Genomic DNA, 20,592 nt, shown 5'->3' on the forward strand with positions numbered 1-20,592 from the left:
AGATGTAGAAGCTTAGTGGGAAAGGGAACAGTGTAAGAAAAGTATTCTTGCCCCATCCATTTTCTCTACCTTAGGTCTTCCTTTGCAAATGTATAATACAGTTGACGGCAGGAAAAATATAACATAGGTGAGGAAATAAGGGATCCTAAATTTTATGGTTGTTCTTCCTCTAATCCCTCATAGCTCTAAGCAAGAGATTTCTCCTTGACATCTACTACTTCTACTACTACTACTTCTACTACTTCTTGATACATACATATTTACATTTGGGAGGGGAGGGATAAATAGCATTATGACAAGTAGAGAAAAAGAATAAGAGATAGTAAAATATATTAGATATTGATTATGTGCAATCAAGAAATTTTCAGCTCCTAGTGACCACAAAGAGCTTCTCCATACATTAGATATGAGAAAACATAAAAATATGGTTAAATCTAGTTTACATTCACTATATCTCATTATATCTCACCATTGCTTTTCGGCCTCGTGAGCCATCTTTATTTCTACCTCATCCATACATTGATTCATATACAATCTTTGGTTCATCTCTCTTTCTCTTCTTGAAAATATGTATCATCTCCATTCAATCTCAGGTTTCTTGGTCTCTTTCCTCAACCAATTCACTTTTCATTCAAACATTATTTCTATTGTTTGACCTTCTTTCATTTTCTCTCTATAACCCAGCCACCTCAATATTGTTACTAATCACTCATTTTTGTATCTTAATTCATTCACTATCCATTCCTTCTTCCTTCTCCTATCTTATCAGACACAACTTACGTATCCCTAATGCTTTGCTTTTCATTTTCTCCTGATAGGTTGAACTCTGACTGACTCTCGCTTTCATATATAATGTGAGCAGGTACATGCTCTTATATAGAAGCATTTTTGGCTGCTTTTGACATACTCATTCATCTGAGCAGACCCAGCCTTCTACCCACTTCTTTTCAGTCCTTGCATCTGTTAACATTTTTCCATCCTTTCTCCCTGTTTCATAAACATTCTATCAAGGCTCACCTATTCATCTAGCTGCTCTTGCTTCTTTACCATTTTTGTATAATTTTCAATTGTTAGTCCGTTTTCGCTGTCAAACACAATGGTTTTGATTTATCCCTTTTTACATTTACTCAGGGCCCCAGGTTCAGAAGCTTGTTCTGTGGGGGTTTTTTTTACAAAATTATTTTAATTATTGACTAAATATTATCAGGCCAACATCAGCTCTTAGAAACCACATATTTAGACTTTCTCCAGGATATCTGTCCCAGGCATGACCTTTCAAATTGCCATCACCACTGTAATTGGGTGCCTTCATCTCGCTGCTGGTTGTCTTTTTCTACCTTTCCTAGCATAATGGTTTTCTTAAAAGAGCTGTCTCTTCATATCATGTGTCCAGACCAGTGTTTCTCAACCTTGGGAGCTTGAAGATGGGTAGACTTCAACTCCCAGAATCCCCCAGCCAGCAGTGCTGGCTGGGGGATTCTGGGAGTTGAAGTCCTCCCATCTTCAAGCTTCCAAGGTTGAGAAACACTGGTCCAGACTATGATACTTTAAGCCTGATTATTTATTAAAATTTTGGATAAATTTGTTATATGATCCATTTGTTGGTTTACCTACAGTATCCTCAAAATCTTCTTGAGCACTTGTTCAAATATTCTTTCCTGCTTCCTCAACATCCAAATTTTGAATTCATGACGTATCACAGAGAAAACCATTGCCTGAACAATTCCAATCTTTGTAGTGCAGACACATCATGGCATCTGAATATCCTTTCCAAGAGCTTCATTGCTACCCTACTAAATGCTAGTCTGATATATACAGATAATCCTCGGGTTATGGACCACTGGCTCAGCAACCTTTCAAAGTTACAATGGGCAGACATGATGGGAATGTACAATAAATTTGCAGCCATGTTCATGGTCACATGATCACAATCCAGGCATTCAGTGCATGATTTGCAATTTCAACATCACAGTGAACTGCAGTCACATGATTGATGCCACTCTCCGCAGCAGCTGCACACTTCTTCATGCTTTGTGACACCTGCCTACATGCTCCTCCATCCCCTGTGGTGCCTGCACCCCACCTGCACTCCATAGGGCCAGCCTGTGGCATCTCCCTATGGCACCTTCTTGTGATAACACCTTCCCATGGAACTACCCTACCTACCCTCACCTCTCCCCTGCTTCTGGGACCTCTGCCCCTTAACAACTCATATGGTCCTGGGGTTATGACAGCAATTGGAAATAGTGGGATTGCTGTTGCTAAGCAATGCAGTCATGTGATGTCGTGCTTTATGACCACTTCACTTAGTAACAGAAAATCCAATTCCAATTGCTTATTGTAACCTCAGGACTACCTATATTTCATATTGCTGGATTCTTTAATGTTGATGGTTGATCCTAAAAAAGCAGAAGCTATTCACCCCTTATATTTTTATATATTAGCCAGTCCTACTCTTATTTGTGGAAAACTTCTTTGAACCCAATAATATGGATACATTAGGCCGCAGGAAATTGTCAGAGTACTGGACAGGCTCAAACAGTATATCACTGGCTCTTAACTAAAGATACCATTTGCAAAAAGCACCCAGGTTGAAGAATATTCAATATGGAATATTCTGCATACTGTATTGTTGTGGGATTGCTTCATATTTTGGACTCAGTTTGTGGCACCCTTCCCAAAAAGTTTGGCTTATGACTACCATGGGAGTTGCTGAATTTCAACTTCCGGAAGGAAGAGGGAATGTACTTGTGATAAATTAAGTTACAACCTCCAACAAACTACAGCCCTGACCTCTCTTTGGTGCTTCGATTTTGGGGCCCACACCAGTCTGGTTTCATCTCCAAATTAGTAGGATTCTTTGAACTGTGGTTATCTAGCTATACGTTCTCCTGGTTATCACAAGCCCCAGGGCTATAAGAATCTGCCATATATAATATTGTTAATCACTAGATTCTCTTGATATCTGTTTGGGTTCATATATCTGTCCTTCCAACATAAAGAGAGAGGCAATTATTTATTGCACTGGCAGCATTCTGTCTTTCCCATGACCTCAAACTAACTTGAGACTCTCCCTCCATTGTCCACCTCACTGTACTACCCTGACACCACATACTTTGTGTATCCACATTGTACCACCTCCCCTGTGAGGTGAGGTTGGGCTAGACCAGGGGTCTGCAAACTTAAACACTCAAAGAACAGTGGTGGGTTCCTCCCGGTTCGGTCCGGTTCGGCCGAGCCGGTAGCGGTGACGATATGACGTCACCGAACCGGTTCTCCCCTCCCAGCCCCCCCACGTTATTCTTACCTTTTATTTGGTCCCACCCCCAATCTATTGCTGCCTCCTGAGTCCCAGCTGATGACTAGAGGGAAAAAAACTGTTTAAACTCTTGCCGTGGGGCTTCAAAGGTTCGTCCTACAGCTGATCAGTGTTAAAAGCAAACAAATGAGTCAGGTCGTAAGTGCGAGGACTGGTCGTAAGTGCGAGGACCTTCCAGAAATGACTCTGACCAGCTAGCCACGCCCCGGAACTGGTAGTAAAAAAATTTAGAACCCACCCCTGTCAAAGAGCCATTTGTACCCGTTTGGATCCTACAGAAAAGAAAACACCAGGAGCCACAAAACCCTTCCCATGCCTGACTATTTAAGGTAAAATTTAAGCCAAGTCAATCAATCTATTTTTTCCCATTCTGTGAAATAGTGTAGACTTTCTTTGTTAATTGCATTGGTGAATTTTAGTGGGACCCTTCCTGATTTTTTTTTTAAATTCCAGCTAGCCTTTTCTTTTCATGATTTTAAATAATCCATGAGATATGACTTTCTTAACTTTCCTTTTGAATTCCTTCTCACCAAGTTTCTCATTTTTTAAAAGAAGATTCCTCTTTTGACATTAATTTCTATTTATATGCCTGCCTACATAACAATTGAATTTTTGTATCACTATGGCAAAAAATTATTGTAGGTCAATAACATATGTGTCATACGAGGTCTGGGGCTTCACTGATGATTAAGCTTTGAGACACCATCCCTTTTTCTGTTATTGTTCATTGCTCAACTGGAACATACTTGTGGGGCCCAGTTCTTAACAAATTAAAAAACTTAGAAATATTCTCCCTTCATCCACTACTATTGCACTTCCTCTATGAATGTCCTCTCTGGTTATATGGTTTCATTTCATTGCAAGGTAACATGGTTTATTTTCTACGGTTTGTCCCTACCAACTCCAATTTTTTAATGCTACTGTTTCATCCATACCTTCTGACACTTCAGCTCTACCACTTGTACATTAGACGGATAGCATTTCAGACCAAAATAGAAGGATAGAGTTGGAAGGGATCGTAGAGATCATCTAGTCAACAGCCCCTCCCGCCAACTCAGTACAAAATCCACTAAAATGTCTCTGATAGATGACATCCAGATCAGTGGTGGGTTTCAAAAATTTTTACTACCAGTTCTGTGGGTGTGGCTTGGTGGGCATGGCTTGGTGGGCGTGGCAGGGGAAAGATACTGTAAAATCTCCATTCCCTCCCCACTCCAGGAGAAGGATACTGTAAAATCTCCATTCCCTTCCCAATCCAGGGGAAGGTTACTACAAACTCCCCATTTCCTCCCAATCAGCTGGGTCTCGGGAGGCAGAGAATAGATGGGGGCGGGGCCAGTCAGAATTTTTACTACCGGTTCTCCAAACTACTCAAAATTTCCGCTACTGGTTCTCCAGAACTGGTCAGAACCTGCTGAAACCCACCTCTGATCCAGCTGCTTTTTGGCGATCTCCACCAAAAGAGATCTCACAACTTGTTATGACTGGCTGACAGTCATGGAAATTCCTCCTGAGGTCTAGCCTGAACCTTCTTCCTTATACTTTTAATCCATTACTGTTGATCCTGTCCTTTGGAGTGATGGAGAATAACTCCATACTATCTTTTACAGCAGGGGTGTCAAACTCGCGGCGTCACATTTTCGTCGCATGACGTTTCGCTATTTTTCTCCCCTTCGCTAAAATGGGGATGGGCGTGGCCAGCACATGACACATCCGGCCTGCGAGTTTGACACCCTTGTTTTACAGTATTTGGTACATTTCTTCTACATGGTACTTCAATATCTGTTATGATATTTCCACTCAGTTGTCTCTTCTGTAAAGTAATAACCAGATCTTTAAACTGTTCTTGATTTCTAAACCCTTACTATTCCGATAGCCCGCCTCTGAACTTGCTACAATTGATCAATATCCTTTCTGAATTGTAGCGCCTGAGCTTGGGCCTATATTTCAGAGTGTAGCGCTTACGTCCCATGATCTTGACTCTGTTTCAGTTTAACAGATTAACAGAGTTAGAAGGGACCTTATAGGTCATCTAGTCCAACCCACCACTCAAGCAGGAGACCCTACACAATTTCTGACAAATAGCAGTCCAATCTTTTCTTGAAAGTCTCAAGTGATGAAGCTCCCACAACTTCCGAAGGCAAGCAGTTCCATTGGTTGATTGTTCTCACTGTCAGAAAGTTCCTCCTCATTTCTAGGTTGAATCTCTCCTTGGTCAGTTTCCATCCATTATTCCTTGTTTGGCCTTCAAGTGCTTTGGAAAATAGCTTGACCCCCTCCTCTCTGTGGCAGCCCCTCAAATATTGGAACACTGCTATCATGTCTTCCCTGGTCCTTCTCTTCACTAGACTAGCCATGCCCAGTTAATGCACACTGGATAGTATTTGCCTTTTTAGCAGCTGCATCACATTGTTGGCCACATCAGTTAACAATGTGATGCAGCTGCTAAAAAAGCAAATACTATTCCGGGTGCATTAACCAAAACACAGAGTTAGGATCATAGGACATAAGCACTCCACTCTGAAATATATGCCCAGGCACAGGGTATATATTATATATTATAGTCAAATCCTATGTCTTGGATTTCACCTTTCTATCCAGTAACATACATTTTTCTTCCAGTACTATATATTCCCCATATCATTGGTGCCATTGCAGGCTAGGACCACTGATTTCTGGATAGCATGTTATAAAACATACATCATTATGAAGTGCTGCCCTATTATTGAATCAATCAGGCAAGTCACCATTCCATATACTTATCTCTTACTAATCCAACTCCCTTTGATAAATATTTACTATAAGGATTCTGCTGGTAGTATAACTTTGGCACAAGAGGACATGGAATGTCTCCGAGTTATGGATTTTTTCTTGGTTCTTTTTTGAAGACCTCTGTGAAAGTAGTGAAGGCATCCCACCTTAAATGACATTCCTCTGGCTGTGTGGTTGCACCACAGACCAATCCACTATTTTTAACTACAGTTTAATATATCCATGCTGGGATTGCTGGGGGGGATATGCAAATAATACTTATATTGTAAATCTCCCAGAGAGTGCTGTGAAGTGCTATGGGGCAGTATATAAGACTAAAAGCTATTGCTATATTATGACAAATTCAGACAATGAGAATGGAATGGAATGGAATGGAATGGAATGGAATGGAATGGAATGGAATGGAATGGAATAGAATAGAATAGAATAGAATAGAATAGAATAGAATAGAATAGAATAGAATAGAATAGAATAGAATAGAATAGAATAGAATAGAATAGAATTCTATTGTCACTTTAAATGTATCCTGATCAGCATACATTAAAATGAAATTTCATTGCATTCAACTCTCAAAAGATAACCATTATGCCAGGGGTATCAAACTCGATTTTATTGAGGGCTGCAGCAGGGTTGTGTTTGACCTCAGGGGTCGGGGTAGGCATGGCCAGTTTGATGTCACTCGTGTCAGGGGCTCCTGTTGCAGCCCAAGTGGTCTCCCAGCAAAAACAGGCTCCCAAGTTCCATTTTTGGCCACGTTTTTGGTCTTCTGCAAGTGAAAACAGAGCTTGGGGGGGGGCACGTGTGGCCTTCCCAAGCTCTGTTTTCATTGGCAGAGGCACTGTGGCCCAATCCTTCGCTGTTTTCAGGGCCTTACAGGGGCCCCGGGCCTTGAGTTTGACACCCGCGCATTATGCATATACCCACATATGCACACCTATATGACACAGAGAAACATCACAGTCTAGTTCAAATGTATACACATACATGGCAAAAAAAAAAAAGAATCCTGCGAATTTACAAGACAGATGGCATAAAGAACAAAACTGTTACAGAATCTGCTATGAATACTTCGAAACTTCCTCCCAGAGGGGAGCAACAGAAACAGACCGTGAAGTGGGTGTGTGGGGTCTCTAACAATGCTTCGAGCTCTAAGCACATAGTGCTTGTAAGCAGTTTCCTGAATAATGGGGAGCGAGCTTCCTATAATCTTCTCGGCTGTCCTTACCACTCGCTGTATGGACCTTCTATCGGAGGCACTGCTGCCACCAAACCAAACAATGATGCAGTTTGTTAAAACGCTCTAAATCGTACCTCTGTAAAAAGTGGCCAGGACAGAAAGAGAGATGTGCTCTCCTCATCCGACGCAGGAAATGCTGGTTTGTACTCTTCACTAAAGATAATGTATGAAGAGACCAAGTCAGATTGTTATCTATCTGCACCCCCAGATACTTAATACCATTGACCACCTCCTTAGCTGCAGCCTTGATACCAAGTGGAGCGTGACTATGCCGGCTCTTTCTAAAACTTACAATGATCTCCTTTGATTCAGGGAATCACACAAAGCTTGAAAAGTAGTTCAATTCAGCAAAGCATGTTTAAGTTACCCATGGCTAAATATTTTGTGTAAAGACAATCCTTGCCCCTCTCAGCCCCTCCAGGTCAGTTGTCTTGGCTTCAAAAACATAAATCCGTTCTGGGGGAAGGAAGAATTACACTGCACGGAGCACACACCCATGACATCAGCCTAGGAAGAAAGAAAAAAAGTAGCGCATGTCACAGTCTGCACAATAATTTAGACAGCTCTCCCTGCCCCACACACTTCCAGCCGTGCCTTGATTATATTTAGTCTCTAGCTGGGTCACACAGGCATCTCGTATGATAACTTGAAGGGTCGGGGTGGCGGGTGAGCCAACACAAATCAAGTACTACCAGTTGAAATTTCTCTTGCCTCAAACCCCAGGCATTTCAATGACGTCAGGTCAGGCAGCTCATCTGTACCTCATCAGATTAAAGAGCAACCAAGCAACGTGTAAATGTGCATTAACGGTACTTATAAAAAGTTGATGGCTTTGAAAACAATGTATTTGGGGCCCCTCTATTAAGAAAAGAGCCCATCTACTGTAGCTTTCTTCAAAGATTGGAATGCCATATCGGATTCAAGCCCCTGTTTGGAAGTGTTGCTGTGTACGGTTTATTTAGCGTTTTTGCTTGTGGGAGGCCCAAACAACAATGAAAATTAAGTTAAACAGCAGCTGAGCCCCAAGTAGCCAGTGGGGTTCTGCCTAAGCATTACTTTTTGCAGCAGCATTGTGCCATGTGACTCCCCCTAGTGGTGAACGATGGGAGTGATGACCGTTCTAGCCGGGAATGCAGGAGAGATTGTAGGAAAAGGAGTAACCAATATGAATCACAAATGATAGCAGAATGGAATGAATGAGGGTCACCCAAAGGGAAGGCAATACCAGGGGTGAAATCCAGCAGGTTCTAACAGATTCTGGAGAACCGGTAGTGGAAATTTTGAGTGGTTTGGAGAACCGGTAGCGGAAATTTTGAGTAGTTCGGAGAACTGGCAGCGGAAATTTTGAGTAGTTCGGAGAACTGGCAAATACCACCTCTGGCTGGCCCGAGAGTGAGGTGGGAATGGAGATTTTGCAATATCCTTCCCCCAGGAGTGGGGTGGGAATGGGGATTTTGCAGTATCCTTCTCCTGCCACGCCCACCAAGCCACGCCCACAGAACCAGTAATTTAAAAAATTGGATTTCACTATTGGGCAATACCCAGAGCTGACTGAACATTATCAAAAGATCCACCAAAGAATGGCATGAAAAGCTAAGCGGTGGGTGTAGCTACAGAGGAAATGGTGTGCTCCCTATTATGTTTGCACAAAGAAATCATGCTCTCATATGTGAAGCTGTGCTGTGTGTACATGTGCATGAAGGTAAATATGGCATGTTTAAATTTGCAAAACCTGGCAAAAAGATGCTTTTGTATCAGAAGCGTTCTAAAATTTATATATAAAGACAACATAAGCAAAAATGCTTCTTGGATAGAGTAAGCCAGCTCTATTTTTTGTTAAGAGCACATATATTTTAGAAAGAAGCGTAATTTTTCATCATGGGGCATGGTGAATAAAGGAGAGGGCGAGATGGCACACACACAGTTCTATCAGTATGTAACTCAGTGGGTATATATCAAACAATGCTTAGTCACTGGAGATATATAGACAACAACCTTTTCACACTCTTTCCATGTCAAACATACATTAGTCATTGCATCTGATTGGGACTGTCCTTCCATCCATCCATCCCCCAATCTCTACAAAATCTCAGCCCAACTAAAGTGCATGTTCTTATACTGAAATTAAGGGAAATCAGCCATACCAAATCCATCTCTCTGATTTCAATGGGTCTCTCAATCAGACTAAGTTTCTTTTGGATTGAGGCCAGAAAAGTTGTAGTTGGAATTGCACTCTCTTGAATACAGCTGGAAATGAGATTTCTTCAGCCACGTGGCAAAAATGTTCTACCCTGACTCAAATGGTTCCTTCTGCCCTAGCCAACATGGTCTTGAGTCCATCAAACTCTAGATGGTCCTCATTTGTGTACTATGACAGGCAGAATTCTGGCAGGGGAAACTTTGATGATCTTTATATTCAATCAAAGGACGCGGTGGCTCAGTGGCTAAAACGCTGAGCTTGTCGATAAAAAGGTTCAGCAGTTCGAATCACTAGTGCTGCATAAACAGGGTGAGCTCCCGTTACTTGTCCCGGCTTCTGCCAACCTAACAGTTCAAAAGCACATAAAAATGCAAGTAAAAAAATAGGGACCACCTTGGTGGGAAGGTAACAGCGTTCATTGCGCCTTTGGTGCTTAGTCATGCTGGCCACATCACCACGGAGACATCTTCGGACAGTGCTGGCTCTTTGGCTTTGAAACAGAGATGAGCACCGCCTCCTAGAGTCGGGAATGACTAGCACATATGTGCAAGGGGAACCTTTATCTTTTTATATTCAATCAATCAATTAGGATAGAGCTAGAAGGGACCTTGGAGGTCTTCTAGTCTAACCCCCTGCTCAAGCTGGAGACCCTACCATTTCAGACAAGTGCTGTCCAGTCTTTTCTTAAAAACCTCCAGTGATGAAGCACTCATAACTTCTGAAGGCAAGCTTTTCCACTGCTTAATTGTCCTCACTGTTAGGAAGTGAAACAAGGTCACATTTGCAGACATAGTTCTTTTTGTACAGCAAAAAGAATATGGAAATGAGAATGAGATCCTCTGTCATCTGGCAGAGAAGAGAGGGTGCATCTTTCCAATTGTGCCATTATATCATAAATACTCTTGCAAACAAAAGAGGTTGTGAGGTTTTTTTTTCTAGCTACTTGACAAATCCCAAAGTACTTAAATACACTTTAGGAGTACATGAATCTAAACCAAGTTTATGCCACCACCCAAATGGGAGTCCGAATAGGGCTTGTCTACCATGATGGTTGAGAGTGGAGCAGGACTTTTCTGTCCCCATCCAAATTCTCTTTCTCAGACTGTAATTCCCTACTAGCAAGCAGTTGGGGGAAGATGAAGTTTATAGTCTTACGTATGTGAGAACCTCAGATGGGGAAATATGCTATGGTTAATTTTGAAAGTTAACATAGATTTTGAGAAACTAGGAAACACTTTTAATACCCTTAAATCTATTCCACATAGAGAAGGCTATTTTTAGTTGGACAGTCACAAATTACACTATTGCATACTGATTTTGCAAATATAGAAAAAACACAGATCCTGGAATATAATCTCTCCAGAACAGTTCTCTTCAGAAAAATAGTACCCTGCAACAGGATGATCAGGAACCTGCTTATCAATTAAACATTGTCACATTTTGCCAAGTGCCAAGGATGCTGATGGCACAACATTAATAAGTAATAATAATTGAAATAATTTCTTCTAAATGTCAACAACACCGCTGGCTCACTCAAATGAGACGCCAGAATGTTTTTCGGAGATATAAGGGGAAGGCAATTTTCCAGCAGCAGAAAGAGATGGGATAAGAGACTTGGAGGCAAAATTTCTGGAGTGGAAATAGAAAGCATAATGACCATCTTCACAAAGTAATGTTTCTCAATCTGAACAACTTTAAGATGTGCAGACTTCAACACCCAGAGTTCCCCAGCCAGCACATGCCACACATCTTAAAGTTACCCAGGTCGAGAAACATTGTCTTTAAAAAATGCATGGTTCAGCTCCCTTGTCTTTAGATTACCCTCCTGTTTGCTGTAATTTTTATTGTCTGGACAACACAGTTTAATCTGGGTCTTCACGTGGTAGGAGAACAGATCAACGTAATTTTTTTTTAAGAGTTACACTGCAGCCAGAAATTCCTCTGATAAAAATTCAACCCCCTCACAAGAAAAACTCTCCACTTGAATTTCTGCCTACCATTCTGCCATTGAATCGCAAGAATCTTGATAGGAAAAAGACAAGATGACAACTCAGTTCTTGAGACTGGCGCCTGGAGGAGGAACTTCTGGGACAAGTATGTGATATGCCTGAATGGAACTTCAAAATTTGGGGCCTACTCTCAGAAGGACAACCAAGCAGAGGTGTGACATCAATGAGGCAAGGAACCAAATTTCTCTTACCTCAGCTTTTTAACCTGCAACACAAAGTGAAGAACTCTTGAACCCCTTGCAAGCGGTTTCTGTGGTAACATTCTAGCAGTGTAATCGGAATACTTGAAAGGAATTATTTCAGTATTATAATTCAGAAAGACTCTAGGGGGGAACGTCCATCCCTTCATCTCTATTTTCATAAACACCAGCTTATGAAAGGCTGCAAAGTAGGTTGCCGGGTAGTGCCCTGGCTTGAGAGAACTGATCATCATCCAAAGACAATCTACTTTTCTCATGAGGATTTGCATCAGGCTCAGATCCAGGATGGGACATGACAGCTTTCTCCGAGTCCAGGAATTCATAAGCAGTGGAACTGGTCTGTCCCCAATTTAATTCTCACCTCCACAGGCCACCAGCTATTTATTATTAGCACACAATGTTTTCCACAGCTAAGCAAATGTTTTGCAACATCGGCCGAACTCGTTCCTTTCCATGAGCTCAGCTGAGTCAGAGAAGAAACTTGGTCTGCTTTCAGCCTAAGCACCCCACCCAGGGGCCTAATTAGAAAGGGTGGGCAAGCAAACAAAAGCCACGGCTGCCTGTGGGGAAGCTGAGCCCAAAATCCCACCCGCTTGCTATTAACAGCAATTGGATAGCTGGATTTTTTTTTTTTTTTTAATCCCAAGAAAGGGCTGTGCTTGACCTAGGACTGACAGCTCTCATCACTCTCTCTTCCCTTCTGCTAACAGTAACAACAGTTTGGAAAAAATTAAGCCACCCAAAGTTGCTATGGTTCCTAAAAAAATAAAAAATAAAACAAAGAGCTGCACCAAATTGTTCGCTTTCTCCGTGGGGCGTCTATGATCTACCTGCTTCTTCCCATTTTACAGCAGGGGGAAGTGAGGCTCAGAATTCCAAACAAGGTGGTTATGATGGGACTTGAACTCAAGACTCTTTTAAACTTTATTGAAAAGGTCTGCACCAAAGCACCAACAATAAACAGCTATTTTGCCGCTAGTTCTTAGGTCTACCTACCCGCCTGTCACTTTGCAAATCTTTGACTCATGCACATTAGACCAGGGGGGTCAACCCCCACCCCCGGGCTGGATCCAGCCCATGGGGTGCTTAGATCTGGCCTGTGGGACCACCCTGGAAACAGCGAAGGACCGGCCCGCAGTGCCGCTGCCAACAAAAATGGAATTTTCCATTTTTGCTGGCAGAGGGTTGCAGGAGACCGTCACAATCAAAATTTATTTTATTTATTTATTTATTATTCAAATTTCTATACCGCCCTTCTCTTTTCGGACTCAGGGCGGTGAACAGCCAAAATAAAAACATCTATACATAACATAACAGTTAAAAATGGAGCTTGGGACCCATTTTTGCTGGAGAGCGCTTGAGCCACCACAGGCATCAACATGAGTGATGTCGAGCTGGCCATGCCCACCCTGGCCATGGCCCCCCCACCCCCGCAAGCTCAGTCACAACCCTGATGCTGCCCTCAATGAAATCGAGTTTGACACGCTTGCATTACAGGGTATCCCAATAATATGAGTTCCTCTTTATGGAGAGCTGCATGTGTGAAAATTCCCTCCCTACACAAATCCACACTGTAGGCAGCGGGTGGAGCATTATGATGCCTATGTGCATCACAATGAGCTGGAGTGATCCCATTGCTCACCTGCTGTTTAAGCAACCATTTCAGATCATCTCCACTCTCAGGATGTGGAGCAGCAGAAGCAGCCAGAAGGGACCACAAAAACTCCTAAGACAGGTTCATTTGATCCAGGATGGCCGAATGTCCATTCAGCGAGGAGTCATTCCACAGGTATGAATAAGCCATTAGAAACCGGACAAAAAGCGCCTTTTTCAAGTACAAAGCCATCTGCATTTCTCCCTGCAAGTCATTAGATCATGGAGGAGAAGCACATGGTTATCAGCACATCTCTTGCCACCTCTTGCGTCCGTCCTGAACTCTTGATCCATACCTGGCTTCTCCCAATCAGCCCTTTTTCTTTTTAAAAAAAAAAATAATAATAATTTTACAACAACACAACATAACATACAAAACACAAACACACAATATGTGTTTCTTTTTCATATCAGTTTCATTCCTCTTACTTTCTACTTTCTACATTTTCCATTTTTCTCATCCTTTACTATCTTTAGCTTTGTCGTCCCTTTATTTCCAGTTTTATTCATTTACAGTATTTTACACATCTGTCACATCATTTATTCAATTTCACTAATCTGGAGCCAATTGTACCACTTAGTCCATACTTGATAATATTCTGTATCTTCCTTTTCTTTTATTTCTTTCGTTGATTTATCCATCGCCGCACAGTCCAGGATTTCCTTAATTGTTTCTTCCTCCCAATCAGCCCTTTTTCAAAGACAGTGAGTTTTCCAAAGAGGGTCTTGGCCCCTTCTCGCTTCCCCAACCTGCGGGACGTCTTAAGCTTTTGCAGCAAACTTGGCTAAATTCTTGCGACACCTGAACCACGAATCAATTTATTTTGGTATAAACTTTCATCATGGGCCAGTGCCTATTCTTTGTCAGATGGAACATTATCCAGAATTGGCCCGCGCGCGCGCACGCACACACACACACACACACACACACACGAAGAAAATCAGTGTTAAACCATAGGGTCTGGGACAGCACTTAGCACAACTGCCCTTCTCTTCCATTAACAGCTGCAGAATTAATAGAGAGGCTTTTGTTTATGCAGCAATGAAGTAGGTCTCTCTAGATTTCCCCAGTGCTGCTGCTTTCCATATGATTCCACCCACCCCTTTTAACTAATAATTATTATAAATGCAGCCACACACATGGGCAATGTTCACAGTTGCATAAAACCTAAGCTGAAGCCAAATGTTGAAATCTGCTACAATTATCACCGTTACAGAAAAAGTACTGTCAGCTAACCTTACTCAATGAATCGGACGGATGAGTGGGAGAGAGTTTCATCTACTATTTGTGTGGTTGCTTTTTATGTTGGTAAATAATGCCACGGCTTTTTCTCCATCCTGGCTTTTCCAAATATGTTGGGCCTACAATTCTCAGAATGCCATTGTTCTTGAAAAAGTTCAAATAGACAGTACTGTACAATGGGTGGAGACCAGCAGCAAATCTACAGAACCTCAGTAGCGCTATCTAGAAAGAAATGGTTATGAAATTCATAGCCTACAAAGCTACCCTCATAGCCAAATCACTTCTCTCGACTACAGCTTTCTAAAAGTACAATCGCCACAAAGCACAATGGCCCTAAACTAATCCCCCCACCCCACCCAACTCTCTGATCTTCAGCAGCCATGATGATATATCTGAGGTCTTATGACCATCTCAGAAGTACAGAGAAAGAATTAGATGGCAGGGGTGTGGTGGGGGGAAGGCTTAATGAAATCCATAAGCCTCATCCTTGACTGATAGATCAAGTTGCACACATCCTGTTGGAAGTAGCTAAGAGTATGATGTTAAATGTAAGGTTCTTCTTTCTTTCTTTCTTTCTTTCTTTCTTTCTTTCTTTCTTTCTTTCTTTCTTTCTTTCCTTTCTTTCCCTTCCTTCTTTTTCTCTCTCTTATTTTTTGATTTATTTTCTTATTTTTTTTCCCTATAAGCTGCCCGCTGTGAGTTGAGCCGTATACATTTCCTAATTAAATAAAGCACTGCTCTGTCTTCATTTGCTTCCTTCCTCATGATACCTTCCAGCTCCTCTTGGTAAATATAGCCCATGAATCCTATCATCAATCACCTGCCCTTTTTCAGTACACAGAGATGCTCAGCCTGTGCCCTTCCAAATGTTGCTGAACTACAGCTCTCACGTTTCATGATTGGCCCTGTTGTCTACAGCTGTTGGAAGGTGTAGTAGTTCATCAACATCTGGAGATTGCCTGGAAAAAAAGAAGGAGGTGGAACTGGAGAGTGTACACAAATGAGCAATTCAACCTTCTTAAACTTCATATTGGTTTGAGGTTTGCCTACAAGGGAAAAGCAAGATTGTTAAAGCTGAAGTAAGCAACCTGTGGCCACTGGGTTGCATGTAGTTCATTGAGTAATTTTTCTGTACTCTTCAACCCTAACTGAAGTGCATAAATAGTGCAAATGCTAAAACCGGCTGAACACTGCTTTTAGAAAGTTCCCACCCACACCCCCAAACTCTAGGGAAATAAGAGAAAATCCTTGCTTTGTTCCTATGCAACCCCACCCTGCCATTTTACATTATTACTCCACCAACTGTAGCCTTTGTTTTCACATGCGTGCACTAAAGAAGTAAAGTACAGCCTCCAGCCATCAAAAGGTTACTCTAAGGGCTAGCAGGGCATGTCCACCAAACAGCTTCCTATTAATTGCACAAAACCATAGGATGGAAACTACAGCAATCTTGAGAATGTATGCTTTCTCCCTTTCGCTTGCTTAGGACTATCAAACTTGAGACACTGATCTCAAGGATCTGGGTGTTATTTCATAACAGCAAAAGTTGCTGATCTTAGAATATAATGAATGAGCTGGAAGGGGCCTTGGGGGTCATCTAATACAGCCCCCAGCTGAAGCAAAGGGCCCTATACCATTTCAGACAAGTGGCTGTCCAGTCTCTTCTTAAAAATCTCCAGTGACGGAGCGCCCACGATTTCTGGAGGCAAGCTGTTCCATTGGTTAATTGTCCTCACTGTTAGGAAGTTTCTCCTTAATTCCAGGTTGCTTCTCTCCTTGATTAGGTTCTAACCATTGTTTCTTGTCCTGCCCTCCGGTGCTTTGGAGAATAATTTGATCCCCTCTTCTTTGTGGCAGCCCCTCAAATACTGGAATACTGCTATCATGTCACCCCTAATTCTATTTCATTTGATCTATTTCTATTTGAGCCAGGGGAAGACAAAGTGTGTCCCCTGATAGGATAAGTTTTGTTGGATCTGGGAGATCCAGGCTGACTACAGAAGCTCATTGGATAATCTTGGGTCAGTCACTCTCCTGGGGTTATTGTGGTAATAACATTAGAAGAGGCCTTCCAGCATGCTGCTTTAAGCTTTCAGGAAAAAGGAAACCATATAAATGTAATAAATTAATACAGCTGCCATCAACATGGTCTGCAGTTCAGAGTGATGGTCGCTTGGAAGGATACCTATCCACTTATGCCTTAAGATTTTTTTCAAGAAAGCAACCTATTGTGCTTCTTTATTTCTGAAACCACCCAAACAACATGATTGGAGGGTAGGCCATGTATATCTTAATACATAAATCATATTTCCATGGTGAGGTTTTGGAGAGATCTTGAACTAAAGATACCGTTTTGTACAGTGGTGAAATTCCAATTTTTTTACTACCGGTTCTGTGGGCGTGGCTTGGTGGGCATGGTGTGGCTTGGTGGGCGTGGCAAGGGAAGGATACTGCAAAATCTCCATTCCCACCCCACTCTGGGGCCAGCCGGAGGTGGTATTTGCCTGTTCTCCAAACTACTCAAAATTTCTGCTACCGGTTCTCCGAACTGCTCAAAATTTCTGCTACCGGTTTTCCAGAACCTGTCAGAACCTGCTGGATTTCACCCCTGGTTTTGTACTATCTAAAGGTAAGTGCGATGTTTTCAATGGTGTTTTTCTTGCAGGTGGGTGTGTCTAAGATAGAATAGAATAATAGAATAGAATAGAATAGAATAGAATAGAATAGAATAGAATAGAATAGAATAGAATAGAATAGAATTCTTTATTGGCAAGTGTGATTGGACACACAAGGAATTTGTCTTGGTGAATACGCTCTCAGTGTACCTAAAAGAAAAGATACATTGGTCAAGAATCATAAGGTACAACACTTAATGATAGTCATAGGGAAACAGTCAATATAAATCTTAAGGATTGAAGTTTAAATGTGCACTGTTTCCAAACAGACTCATCATCTCCCATTTATTCTGTCACATCCCCAGCTTAGAAGGATTTGGAAAACCTGAATGGCTGCCAGTTATGAGAAACATAGGCGGATGAACCCCAAATGGCTTGACTCTTTGTAAGGAAACTTCTCATGTTTAAATGTCTGCAATTCAGCCAGAATACTCAGCACATTTATGGGGGGGAGGAGGGGGGAAGGAGGAGAGGGAGAATCCCTCACATTTTATTGTGCTATAGTAATAGGTTTGAGAGGCTGGGAGTAAAGGTGCGTATGATTTTTCTCTGCCCAAAGTTACAACTTCCTGGATGTTGTGCAAACAACTTTTCAGTCAACTGACAATTTAAATGTGATGAATCTTAAGGGTGGAGCAAGACTTTAGTGAACTGGAGGGGATCAAGATATCTCTATCTTGCTTTTAAGGTTTGGGGGAATTTTATATCTGGGAAGAAACTTCATTCATTGAATTCAGTGATCATGGTGTCTCTCCTACCAAGTAAGTATTCAGTGGGATTTATGTCCAGGCTGACTTGCATAGGGTTGCACGGTAAAAGGTTAAGTTATTGGATTTACATGTAGTCCTCGACTTACAACGGTTCATTTAGTGACCAACGTTGCAACTGCACTGAAAAAAGCGATCTATGACTGTTTTTCGCACTTACGACCATTGCAGTATCCCCATGGTCATATGATCAAAATTCAGATACTTGGCAACCGACTCATATTTATGACCGTCCCGGGGTCATGTAACCAACCCCCTTTTGCAACCTTCGGACAAGCAAAGTCAATGGGGAAGGTAGATTCATTTAACCACCCTGTCATTAATTTAAACCTGCAAGTGATTCACTTAACAACCGTCTCACTTAGCCACAGGTATTTTGGGCTCAGTTGTGGCCGTAAATCGAGGACTACCTGTATTGGCACTTCCAGAACCTCACCCATGAACAGCAGCCAAAGCTGGATGCCTCAAAGAGTCCCATTTGTGGTAGGATGGAGGGAGGGGAGTAGAAAACCCCACACCTGAATTGGGTGCGTTATATGTTTTTTTCTTCCTCTGCTGAGCATAATTTCGTTTTTATGGTAACGCGGGGCAACCAATCACAACCAAACCTTCGCCTTTGGCACCGGCGAGCGCTCGATTCCCTCTGCAGGAAGGAAAACCCCAACGTGACATCATCCGCAGCGCACAGCCGAAGAACAAGAAGTTCAACACAAGTCTCAAGACAGACAGAGCAGTTAAAACATTTTTGGAAAATTCGTTGCTTTGCTTTCAACAACCCCCCTCCCCTCATCTCCACCTCCTCTCCCCCCCCCTCCCCATATCGAAATATTCATCACGGCTCTTCTTGGCTCCTCTCCAAAATTCCCAGCGCTGGCAGTTTAATGAGATCCATCCTGCCCCCCCCCCATCCCTCCGTGCGTACCGTCGAGGGGGAGGGCGAGAAACTCCTCCTTTTGTGAGTCATTCCCGAGGAAGAGAGAGAGAGAGAGAGAGAGAGAAAGGCAGGGAGTCTCCGCGGCACTCACGTTCCGAGCGGCTTGGAGGAAAGGTTGGAGCAAGCGCTCTTTGGCGACCCGGCTAAACGATGGTTTGGGACTCGGTGGCCTTCCGTGCATCCGGATCTCCGTTTCTTTCCCCGAGCCCAGCCATGCTTCGTCGGGCTTTGCTCTTCCTTTTCAGCGGGCTCTGCGCTTGGGGTTTTAACCTGGACTCCAAGGCGCCGACGGTTTTGATCGGTCCCCCAGGCAGCTTTTTTGGCTTCTCAGTGGACTTTTACCTCCCGGAAGAACAGAGGTGGGTCCGATTTAGACGGCGCGATCCTAATGTGTGTGTGTGGTGGGGGGGAGTTGGTGGGGGGGGAGAGGAGGGCACTTCGCACTTCTGCGAGGAAGGGGAGCCCGGCTGGGTCGTCTCAATCCCACCGCGTCAAGCTCTCCTATATCACCCACCCACCCCACCCCACTCCAGTAATTCGAGGATTCCGAGTGGAAAGTTTAGTGATCGGTATTGGGGAGGGTGGGTGAGTTTGCATACGGTGGCAGCAGGCACGGTTGAAGATGTTGGACCCTTTGGGACCACTTTGGGACACTTTAGCCCGGGGCAATGAAATTGCATTGGCTTTGCTTGAATTGGCTGCGAGAGCCGCGTCCTCCCTTTCCAAATCACGCCCCCCTCTCCACTTGGCCTGGCCTGGCGCCCGCTCCCTCTTGCTTAGCCCCACTAAGTGATTGCAGACCCACCGTCCCTGCCTGTTGCGCGCTTCCTCCCAACCCGCTCCCGTTAGTGGGGTCTCTCCACCCCGCACGCTTCCCCCCCCCCCACCTTGGCGGGAGCGCCGGCCCGCTTTTTCCACCGGAGGGGGGGTGGGGGACGCGCGCGCCACGGTCCAACTTTCCCGCAAAGGGGAACCTGGCGGATTTTCCCTGCGTGTCCACACATTCCCCCCACCCCCACTTTTCCCCTCTCCATGTTCTCGCCCCCAACAGGCTCGGAACCGAGCATTTCCTGTAATCGGAGCTCAACCCCGCCGCTCTTGTTTCCAGGGGTTGGGGGGGGGGAGTGAGGGGGGGGGAGAAAAAAGGGGATCGGGCTTTTGGGCGGGGAGAGCCGGAGTGGGGGAGAGAACCCGCGCCCTTCGTGGGGCCAGGTCTGTTAAAAAAAAAAAAAAAAAAAAAAAGTTGCTATTTAGCTTGGAAGGGAGTGGTAAAAGGAAAAAAAAGGGAGGGGGCTCTGACCTCCACTCCACCAGGTGTGTGTTTGGCCAAAGGATTTGGCAAATAGCCAGCCGGAAGCTTCCCCCTCCTCACATACAGCATCAGGGAGGGGGCAAGGGAACTGCTGCAGATGAGATGAGATGGGGTGTGTTGGGTGGGTGGGGGTCGTATTCCAGGCTCTCCTCCCTCTCCTTGGGATATGTTGAACAAGAAGCCTCATCCTGAACGGGGAACATCCAACTTGTCCCTCTCTCTTTGTATAAGCCAGCAAAGCTGAAAGGGTCTGGCAGAAATGCGTACCCAC

General features: G+C 43.5%; 1 protein-coding gene and 1 long non-coding RNA gene across 2 annotated transcripts in view; one reads left to right on the forward strand and one right to left on the reverse strand.

Annotated features, from left to right (window-relative positions):
- Nucleotides 1–7,666: 7,666 nt before the first annotated feature.
- Nucleotides 7,667–19,240, reverse strand: LOC148115317 (uncharacterized). Its single transcript, XR_015732387.1, has 2 exons — nt 19,101–19,240; nt 7,667–7,835 (listed from the first exon to the last, which is right to left on the reverse strand). It is a non-coding gene; the product is annotated as an uncharacterized LOC148115317 (long non-coding RNA).
- The window catches only part of ITGA5 (integrin subunit alpha 5), a 96,929-nt gene continuing 95,187 nt past the window's right edge, over nt 18,851–20,592 (forward strand). Inside the window, exon 1 of the mRNA XM_034419286.3 lies at nt 18,851–19,368. Coding sequence (XP_034275177.2) covers nt 19,160–19,368 — 209 coding nt within the window. The 5' untranslated portion in view covers nt 18,851–19,159. The remainder of the gene's footprint in view (nt 19,369–20,592) is intronic.

The sequence above is a fragment of the Pantherophis guttatus genome, chromosome 2, assembly GCF_059756535.1.
Source record: "Pantherophis guttatus breed Tessera chromosome 2, ASM5975653v1, whole genome shotgun sequence".
Classification (NCBI taxonomy): domain Eukaryota; kingdom Metazoa; phylum Chordata; class Lepidosauria; order Squamata; family Colubridae; genus Pantherophis; species Pantherophis guttatus.